Source organism: Balearica regulorum, chromosome 1, assembly GCF_011004875.1.
Source record: "Balearica regulorum gibbericeps isolate bBalReg1 chromosome 1, bBalReg1.pri, whole genome shotgun sequence".
NCBI classification, from domain to species: Eukaryota; Metazoa; Chordata; class Aves; order Gruiformes; family Gruidae; genus Balearica; species Balearica regulorum.
This window is the reverse complement of record NC_046184.1, coordinates 84958711-84969450: the sequence shown is the minus strand read 5'-3', so window position 1 is coordinate 84969450 and position 10740 is coordinate 84958711. Positions and strand designations below refer to the sequence as shown.

At 42.3% G+C, this 10740-nt stretch overlaps 1 protein-coding gene and 1 long non-coding RNA gene across 6 annotated transcripts in view; one reads left to right on the top strand and one right to left on the bottom strand.

Moving 5' to 3' along the window:
• Window positions 1-1899: 1899 nt before the first annotated feature.
• On the bottom strand, window positions 1900-8025 carry LOC142603256 (uncharacterized). Its single transcript, XR_012837146.1, has 3 exons — window positions 7814-8025; window positions 5458-5588; window positions 1900-4787 (listed from the first exon to the last, which is right to left on the bottom strand). It is a non-coding gene; the product is annotated as an uncharacterized LOC142603256 (long non-coding RNA).
• PRMT8 (protein arginine methyltransferase 8) overlaps window positions 5970-10740 on the top strand; it is a 72179-nt gene continuing 67408 nt past the window's right edge. For 3 of the 5 annotated variants that reach the window (XM_075762727.1, XM_075762717.1, XM_075762736.1), the window contains exon 1: window positions 6639-7114. In XM_075762727.1, the coding sequence (XP_075618842.1) occupies window positions 7040-7114 (75 nt within the window). In that variant the 5' untranslated portion in view covers window positions 6639-7039. Of the gene's footprint in view, window positions 6203-6274; window positions 6412-6638; window positions 7115-10740 lie in introns of those variants that run through there. The other 2 variants (XM_075762697.1, XM_075762706.1) reach the window with 2 other exon arrangements.

The window sequence follows — 10740 nt, the reverse complement described above, 5'->3', positions numbered from 1 at the left end:
CATCTTGTCCAACCCCCCCTCAAAGGACTGTCAACTAGAGTAAGTTGCTTGGGGCCATTTATAGTCACATTTTGAATATGTCTGAGGAAGGCGCCGAAACATCTTTGGGCACCTTCACAATAAAAAGGATTTTTTTCTTATGTTTTTATGTCCTGTATTGCAATTTATGCCCGTTTCCTCTTGTGCTTTTGCTGGGTGCCCAAGAGGAGTCTGGCTACATGTTCTTTACTCTCTCTCCCATCAAGTGCTCTCAGACTATCTTCATATGAGAGAGCTCTCCAGTTACTCAATTTTTGTGGCCCTTCAGTGGACTCATGCCAGTATATCCATGTTTTTCTTATATTATATGGGAAAATATTTTGCATAATATTTCTTAGGCTCCTCATAACTTGAAGATGACTTTGCTATCAAACTTCAGAGGTTTTTTGTTGTCTGTTCTGAGTGCATGTGATTTGTAATGGTTCAAAAATTTAGGTGGGAATTGAACAAAGTTGTACTATCACGCGGATCAGCATCTAACATATTATGATATTATGCACATTTATGTCTGCCACTGGAGTAATCTCGATTCTCAGATTCTCAATAGCCTGCTTAGCTCCTCTAATCCATAGAGGACTGGAGACCCACTTTGGTGGCCTTTATAGAAGTTGTCAGAATAGGACTTTCTTCCAGCTGACCCAGTTACAATTTTTTAAGAGTTTAGCACTCAAAATGGGGGGGGGGGGGGGGGAAAGGAAGGAACATTTTGGTTAAATTTAGATTAAGTTTTTGGGGTTTTGACTGCAAAAATAGAGTTGCTGTTGTTAAATAAAATGAAGACTACAACCTTAGAAAAATTTCAAAATTCTGGTGATGAATCTGCAAGGGACAAGGTAGTTCTCTGGTGTTTCATTATCTGTAAGCATAGCTAAGGGTTCAGTTCATGACAATGTTTCTATAATTTAACACTGAATTGTCTGAGCCCTGGACATATATTCTTGACTTGTGGCAGTGGGTATCTCAGATCAGTTTAGCTTCTGAAAGACCCTTCCTCACTCAAATCTAGCATCAGTGGTTGAAAACTGCAGTGATTCCCAGGAGAAGGCTGGAATGCTCATGAAGAAGGATAAGAAGAAGATGATACATGGAGAAAATAGTTAATGAGGAAAGCTAAAGAATCATGAAGGAACAGAATAAATAAAATAAGATATTTAAATCCACAGTGTCAATTAGAATTCACTTCAGAATCTTCAAAACGAACATGCGCGAATTGCAGGAAATAAGAGAAATATTTGAACTACTGGCATTTTTGAGAGACATAGTGGGGATAGAAGACGACATGAGGAGATTGGAGAGATTGCCAAACATAACATATGTTTTGAGGCAAAGGAAATCACTGTGACTTTCTGACCAATATTACCTTCAATAACAGGTAAAGAACTAACATTACTCAAACCAAGTAAATTTCTTAAGATTACAGAAGAAAAGAAAAAAAAAAGAAAAAAAGTGATGAGAACTACTTAGCTTTGGCTAAAAGCTATGGCAGCTTTTCGCTTAGAGGACAGAAATCACAACTGTTACCAAGTCATATAGTGCTATTAACTTGAAAGGACAATGCAAAGTGATACCACAAAAGGATCCTGCCCCATGTCTTCCTTTGATCAGATAACAAACAAAATTAGGTGGGGATTTTGGAGAAGGAATAGATTTTTGCTAGTATTTTCTTATCCAACTAGGATGTGGATTTATAGCCCGCTGGTTTCTCCCAGTCTGTGTGTAAAGCCCTTCCCCACTTTTCTAAACAAATAACAAGGAAGAAAGGCACCTGATGACTTGTCTTTCTGCTGAAGTCTGAGATCACACAGAAGGGAAGAAGTCTTCTCCAGGTGGATTATGTCCTGTCTTCTTCCTTTCATCAAGATGAGAGGAAGGCGTTAAGAAAGGTGGTATTTCCCAGTTTATTCTTCCTTATGGCCTATGAATAAGTGATTGGGGAAGAGATGGCCAAAGCTGCAGAAATGGGAGTGGCAGGAGGGTTTGGAAGATCCAACGGAAGGACTCTACTTTATATGACAGAACATTCCAGCATAATAAATGTAACAGTTTAACGTTGATCCAGCCCATATGAATATTATCTGTAACAAAAAGTGCTGCTCTATTTTACTTTCTCCTGTCTTCAGCCTTTTCATCACAGCTTTTCTTTGCCTAACATGGCATGTGCTTCCCTATGCACAACCTTGCTACATATTTTTTCACCTTCTCTGATAGCCCTCTTCTGCCAGTCCTCCACCTGACCTCCTTCCTTATTCATATTTTCTCTTCCTCTCCTTATTCATCCTTGTATTTCCTGTCCATTGTTCAACTGGAACACTGCTATCGTCTCCTACTCGAAATGATGCCAAATTGTCGATGCTTGAAGTAATCATTACCAACTTCAACTGGAATTATCACAGCAGCAACTTCATTCCAACTTCTTCCCCCAAAAAATTATTTTGGAGAGAAAGTTTTTATCAGAGGAAATAATAGATATTCTCCTGTTCATATATGTCCTTAGCTTTATCTTTAGCAGATCCCATATTTCTCTGATGTTATTCTCAGGCACAGAGGCACAATTGAAAAAAAGGCTTTCCTTGATGCATAAAGCACAAAAAAAGGTTAGGCTTTTTTGATGTGGTGGGACACTTCTTTTGCTAATATTGAATATGAACTTCCCAAACCACAACTTGCAGCTGTTGCACTTTTTCATATCATCTGACTGTACCAAGAGGAGTTTGGCTTATCTTAGTTACAATCTTTAAAGTTAGTCATAAGCCACTACTGAGTGCCCCTTGACCTTTTCTTCACCAAATCCAACAAGCCCAACTCTCCTCTGAGGTTAGTGCCCTAAGAGACCATCATAACAGTCTTTCACTGAACCATCTCCAACGTATCCACCTCCGTCTTGAACCAAGGGACCTAGCACTGGACACAAAATCAAAGGTGCAGTCTCACCAGTGCCAAGTAGAGAGAGATTCATACTTCTCTCGCTCTACTGGCCACTTTCCATTTAATGTAGATAATTATACAGTTTGCCTTTTATGCAGTGAGAAAGCATGATGAGTCATATTCAACCTAGCTCCACCCCCACCCCGTAACCCCAGATGCTTTCCATCAGGACTGCTATGCAATTTCTCGGTCTGTACCGATGTACAGGATTATCTCACCTCAAATGCAGACATTTGGATTTCATCCAACTAATGGCAAAACTGGCAATAAGTCTGAATGTTCTGAGGTCCAGCACAGTATTACTGCCGCACTCAGGAAGTAGCAAAGCAGCCTCAACCACAGCTGCTATTATTGGAAATCTGAAGTAATAAATGCTTCCTTTTCCATTTTCTCTTCAGCACCACCCTACTCCATTTGTAATACTTTGTGACCTTCACATGTACTTATAAATTACATATTTAAATTCAGAAGATGCCGTTGATATCTCCTGGCTTTGTTACAAATGCACTTTTACTACCATGACATTTTCTTCATTACAGTACTCTTTTTCTTGAGATCTAACAAAACAGGGGATCAGAAATATGTTCCCAAGCTCGGTTCCAATGGCCAGCTATCACCCTTAGGTAACCACAGATGTCAGCAGGATTTGTATTCACATGTCTGAGGGCAACATTTGTCCCCTCAACAGTAAGAAAGCTCATATTCCTCAAGTTCAGTGTGCCTGTGAATTTGACCATCAACAGGAACTTGCACTGAGGCTCATATTCAAACTGAAGGACTGGCCAAGTATCTGTGCACACAGACATCTGTATGTGAAAACATGCTGCTTTCAGCCTCTTAGCTGATATTGCTAATGGATTCTTGCAAGGAATGACTTCTACCCGTGACTGATTAAAAAAAGGCCTGTAGGACAAATAATTTTCCCTTTGGAATAAAACAGATTAGAACAAATGGTGTGTATTTTCAAAGCAGTTTCCTCAATCACATATAGAACATAGAAGGAGTGAGGACACCAACCATCTGGCAGATTTCCAAAGGAGTTCAGGACCAAAAAATTAATCCTTATCCTGAAAATCATGAGACTGGAAGCTTTTCCTTGTATCTGTAAATCATCAGCACCACATTCAAGGATGAGCAGTCAGGTATCATCTGTGTTGACAAAGAGATGGAGGACTGTAAGAATAGGTGCCAGGGCAAGTCATGCAGTATCTGAAGCAGAAGAAGGAAGGAAATGTTAAATCTCTGCCTGCCAGCTTTGCCAGTTGCTGAGTGCTTTTGAAAATCTGATGCCTCATTTAGCTGACTAAAGAGTGATTGAGCTGTACCAGAAATACAGGCCCAGCTGTCAGAGAAAAATGGAAAATATGTCCTGGAGTAGTTTTGAAAATACTAATTATTTTTCTCTATATAGAACACTGCTTTATTTTAAAATATTTAATTAGGCTAAGTTTAGCTGTGTGTATTACCTGAAAATAGAGAAAACACACTAAAACTACATAGGTTAGCAAAATGCACGCTGACTAGAACTTCATGTACTCATTAACCACCAGATATTCATGACATAGAAGTGAAAAACATTGTGACAAAGATTGCAGACATTACATTGTTATTTGCAGATGTTTTTTTCTGTATCCTTCCACCTAGAAATCAAAGTACTTGATGAGAAAGGATTCCATAGTCCAAGACTTGAGGGTAGCTTTGGAACACTCTACATAGCTTCCATCGGCAGGGTTTTCATGTCTGAAGGGTTTTAAGACCTCCAGGAGCTCTATGAATGTCCCAAAGGGGGAATGGCCTGTTTTCACTTCATTTGAGCTTCATGCCTAGAAGGTGTGAAATAAAATTCTACTTTATAAACATAGGAGATATGGATAATTATTGAAAAAATTAGCAGTGGTGTGGAGCTAATGAAAGAACTTGAGGTGTTAAATAAATATGAGCTGAAAGGAGTAGCAGGAAATCAGAGGCTTGTGAAAAATTGAATAATCAAAAGGCTCTGCAAAGTATCTCAGAGGTCCAGTCTCAAGCTGTATGGCATATGTGTCTATAACATACTCTCAGATTTTGAAACCTTTTCATATGGTACCACTGTGCCCTACATGGCACACTCTCATTGTCACTTGACATTTCAGCATACCACACATCTTCTGCTTCCCTGGGCTGCTTACTTCTATGTGATTTATTACAAATCCGTGAAATCTATTGCATACCTACTGATCTGTGTCTGAACAAGAATTTGTGAGGGTCATTCAAGTAAAAGGGAGAAATTTGCTTAATTTTCTTGGCCCCACCTCCTCATCACTGTGGGGTAGGAGAATAATTTTGCTCTCTGCTCTTTAATTCACATCCTCTATCTCCATTCCCCCATCCCCAGGAATATCCAGGTATCTCCTGGTGTTATGGCATTAAAGACATTAAAATAGGCTGCAGGGGACAGAAATTCAAAACCCCAGATCTATCATAATATATTACTGATGTAGCATCTTTTCAAACCTTTGCTTCAGGTCTCCATTGCACCCCCAGAGGCAATTATTTCAAACTGTTCAGAGAGCAGTAATCCTGTTCTGGTCCTTGAAATCCTTCGAGCAATGTACACCCACACACCAGCTTTATTTTCTCACCTCCTCCGTATAAAAACAAAACAGAAACGTGAGAACAGTGGGCTGTAGATGGAGCTGCGGAAAGTGAAGTTGGAAGGATTAATTATGTAATACGCCCCCTCTCCCGCCCTTATCCACAGCAACACGAGTGAGGTAAACCTAATCCTCCCAGATGACAATTCAGAACTAGAAAGTTCCCGGAGGAGTGAAAGCAAGATAAATGTGTGGTGAAGGTGGCAATACACTCCTACATAGAAAGATGTCATTAGGAAAAGGCTAAAAAGAAGTTCAAAACACCTTTAGCTCTTTCCCTTCCCAAAAAGACCTCTCTCACCGCCCCTCCTACCCCTTCCCCTTCCCCCTCCCCCCCCCCCCCCCCCCCCCCCCCCCCCCCCAAGAGCTGCATCCGGATCGGGACAATATTTCTACAGTTCACGGCTATCTGACGGAGTGTGGATCCTGCTGAAAAACAAGTAAAACAAGAAGCTGGGAGCACACACACGAGACAATATATTAAGAAAGCAGGTTTGCTACTTAACTCGGAGGAAAGAAGCTGGAGCAGGCTGCTTCGGTTGCCCACTAAAAGCCTTGCCAAGAGTGCTGGCAAAGAAAAGTGTTGCTGATTCAAAAGATGAGAGGTGGGGAAGAAAAATGGTGCATCTCTGTGTGCGAGAGAGAGGGAGAGAGAGACAACATGTGTGCGCATACGTGTGAATGCATGTTTGTGTGTGAGGATGTAGGTGACGGGTGTGTGCGTGCAGGTACTTGATATAATGTTTTTTCTACGAAATTCATGTGAATGCAATTCCCAGAGAAGAGCACCAAGCTCTGCCCAAGAGCAGAAGGGGTAAGGAGAGGGAAGGGGGACAGGGGAGAGGGGAGGAGGGATTGCTATTTCAGAAGACATTCATAGAAAGAGGGTGGCAAATTCTGTGACCATCTTTAAAGGAAGTTTCCTGGGACCTAGAGAGAAAGAAAGAAGCCCACAGAAGGAAAATAAAGGGCTATGATTTCCTTGTCCTGTTGCTTTGTCTCTGCCTCCCTCTGCCTCTGGAAGAGTAGCCACAGGACACAAAGATGCCCAGCTGGTCACTGCACGCCCAAGTTCAGTTTAGCTGGCGCTTCTCTCCTGTTTAGCCCGACTGCTTTCTCTGAAGAGGAGGACTCACAGCCCGACAGCCTTTTAGTTTAACCTGAAGAGTGTGTGCCGCCTCTCTCTGCCCATCCCAAGAGCTCGCTAGAGGTGGAGGAGAGGGGAGAAAGAGGAGGACTTGAAAGTGCCCGAGGAGCTCCCGATGCTAAGAGGAGACAAACATTCCTGTGGACGGCGCAGAAAGGACAAAGCCGACTGATTTATTGCTGTTTTCCATAATTTTTTCTTCTCCCTACCCTTTGGCGCACACCAGTGTTTGGAGATCTTTGAAAACCCAAAACAAAACATCAACCCCGAAGCCCCAACCCCGTGGCTAGCTCTTATGGGAATGAAACACTCCTCCCGCTGCCTGCTCCTGAGAAGGAAAATGGCGGAGAACGCTGCCGACAGCACCGAGGTAAGGATGCGAGGCAGAACCCGGCGCCCGAGCTCCCCCAGCCCCGAGCACAGATCCCTTAGCAGAAGCAGCAGTAAAAGCAGATGAACTTTGCTGGCTCCTTCGGCTAGCCGCTGCCTCCGTTGCTGGCTATGATTTCCTGCATGCGTCCCTCCCTCCCCCCCGTTTCCCCTAGGCAGAGAACCTTGCACGCCGCTGAACCCTCCTGTCGCTTGGGCTGCTTCCCGTAGGCCGCCGCTTTACGGCTGGTTCCCCGAGAAGTTGGGAGGAGGTGAGGCTCCGTGCGGGGTTCAGGGAGTGGGAGGAGAGGAGTCTGTGTGCGGCGGTAAGGAAGGGAGACGGTTATTTGTGTATTTGAGGAGGCTGAAAGGGACAAAGGTCTCTTGTGACAGCACCGTGGCCAGCTCTGAGCGCTTTCGTTCTGGCAGAATACCATGGAGCCTTTGCTAGGATTGTCTGGGGGACTTGAGGAGTATCCGTGTCTCTGCAGCGTTCCGGCTGGGTATTACCAAGCGGTGCTGTCTGACGCGGGGGCGGAGAGCAGGAGGAGCATTCCCCCTTGCGCCCGGCTGGCCTGAGCAGTGCCGAGAATAGCTTTGTATTGCCTTCGGGCTGAGAAGGTGCCCTACGAGCTCTCAGGTTTTCTGCAAGAAATCCGCCCGCCCCCTCTTTCTCCCCTTTCCCCCCTTCCCCCATTACCTTCGGTTTTCTCAGCCTTTCCCAACTCAGCAACATTGGGGTTGAGCAGCCCATGTTTACTTGTCTAGGGCTGTCTTGACTTCACTGAGACTTCTCAAGGGACACAGGGGCAGTGTGTGAAGTCTCAGATCTGGAAAAGAAGGATGCAGAATGCAGTCCCAGCTTCACTGGAAGCATGTGAGGAGAGGCGAAAGTGCGAGTGTGTGCCAAACTCCGCGTTTCTATTAATAGACTGTGCCTAACACTGAACACTTAACCACGTGGTTAAGCGATGTGCCGCACAGCCATGTACAGACCCCCAAGGACATTCCACCCCAACCAACTTCAACAGCTTTGCCCTTACATGCACGGGCAGCACTGACCCTCCTCCCCAATTGCCCTGCAGAGGTAATAAGGAACAAAAGCACCACTTGAGTGTTTGTGAGCACATAAGTATTCCTTCCTTTATTCTTTCTATGTCTCTGTCAAATGTCTCCTCCCTTCAGATAGTCCTCCCAGTAGGTGTCCTGCTGCCTCATGAATTCCACATTTCTCTTGCTAATAGTGCTCTCTCTGCTTGACCTTCATAAATATGCCTTCTTTGCCATGCCAGGTGAAGAGCAGAATTTTCTTAAATGAGTGTGATGTAAGCAGTACATCAAAGAACATGCCTGCTACTGCATTACAACCCCATAGACTACTGTTTGCAGAAGAGGCATCTATAAATAGCAAGAACTCTGGCTACACGTCTGTAAACTGTCGTAGTACTGACAGCAGATACTGCATTAAAGGTCCCAGGATCCTGGGCAGTATTGCAAGGGGAAATGTACAAGCACAGCCAGTTCCTTTCAAAGCTGTTTTTCAATGGAAATTGTCTTTGGACAGGGAAAATAGGTGAGAGGAGCTCTTTAAATATTCTTCTTCTATTTCAATTCACTACTAGTATATAGTTGTTATTTAACTGCCTCTGTCTTTCTGCTTGTGCAATGCTGCACACACTGCAATGTGATTTTATGGAGAAAGCTTTCTTAACAACAACAGTTTCATTCCAATGCTGCATACAGGTTAGGAGAATATTAAAAAACTGTACTTCCTCTTTTCAGAGTATCCATCAGTGACAGATTTGTGAAATGAGAGTGAAAATATTGTGGATTAGGCATATCCTGCTGTGGTTGTACCTTAGGAAGACCAGAAAGGATACATTGAAAACACCTGCCAAGATATTTTCCATTTTATTAATTTAATATTTGTGATGTTAAGATCTGTTATGTACTGAGAGAAGTAGTCTGCATACATATGCAGACTTAGAAGTGCACCAAGCAAAATATGCCAAGACCTTTGAAGATCTTTTGCTCATCAAGCGTCTATATTTAGCAAATTCATATGATACCAGTTTGACCTTCAAACTTGTATTTGTCTAACTTTCTCCTGAAGTTACAAATGTTCTGTGATGCAAACCCAACACAGACAGAAGGAATACAGGACAAAGCATCTCACTTTTGGACTTACCACAGTGTCAGAGAATATTAGGAATTTGTATAAATTTGCTTCATTTGAAACCAATGGGGTATTGGTGATATGCATGATTTGATAATCAGTAAATTTCTGTGGTACTTTGATGCCATGGTGATAGGCATGATGTAAAAAAAGGTCAGCTATAATGAGAGATGAAGAGGTAAAACATTTAACAAATTACTTTCCAGTCAAGGAGGACACCTCTTTTACTAGCAAGTTTACAGAACTGTGCTCCCATGGTACCAGATTGTACACACATTTATGTTATCAGTATCCCCATAGCCTTATATCTTGATACAAAACAGTTAAGTGAATGCAAGTGTTGCCAACAGGTGCTGTTGGATCTTGGATCAGGCTCAGAATAGTTTTGTAATTTTATTGTGCTAATAACTGCCTCATACCAGTCTGTCTGCCAGAGTTCAAGTGAAACCAGTGGGGTTTTGTATGTGTTTATAGCAGCCTGAGAGTACACAGTGCTTTGTATAAAAATAGAAGTCAAGGGCAATAAAACTGTAAGTCTTTTCTATTTAGAGGTTCACTGAAGGCCATAGGGGTCCCACTAATAGGAAGCTTGCTAGAATGGTTTTGGATCCTTGTTTAGGGTGCACAGGGAGAAAAAGATTCAGAAAATCTTTATTCTCCTTGGCTATCCTATGAACTTCAAGAGAAGTTCCATTGGAACTTAAGCTGTAGAATCTCTCCTCAAGATATAAAAATGAACCTCTGTATCTTTAGTCATGAGAGAAGACTTGTCTAAATAAAACAGGACTGTTTGCATAAATAACAGATCCAGAATTGAGTTCTCTGCAAATAATTAAAGGCACTCAGAGAGAAAACAAAGTGAAATTGTTCTTTGTAGAACATACGCACAAAGATTCTGCAAAATTCATGGTGCTGACCTCCTGTAGATTTTGGTTTCTGGGTCTTTTTTAATATATTAAGTGGAAGCCATATTAATAGTAGGCCTGATATCAGTAATGGGAAACAAATTGAGAGAAGTGAACCTTGAAGTAGCTTGTGAACCTATGCCAGGTGAAGGGAATAGCACAAAGTGCCGGGGTTTATATGCATATCCAACAAACGTATGTATCTACACATAACAGGTTAGTCGCTGACTGAAACAATTCTAGAACCTGAAATTGGGCTGGTTTTGTACAATGCATTTGCATGGTAACTTCATAAAAGGCAATTCTTCTGATGAAGACTTAGCAGTGTCTGTAGAGAGAAAAGATGCCTGTTTCACTGCTAAGAATAGAGACATTAGGTAATTTATTAATGGTAGCAAAATAGAGTCCTCCCTGAATGTCCTGTTATACAAAGCTTGGGTTTTCATTAGAAAAAAAATCTTTTGAAGATTTGAGGTAACAGGCATAACAGACACGCATCCCCATACAGATGAATATAACTGGCACTGTATCATGAGATCCAGGTCT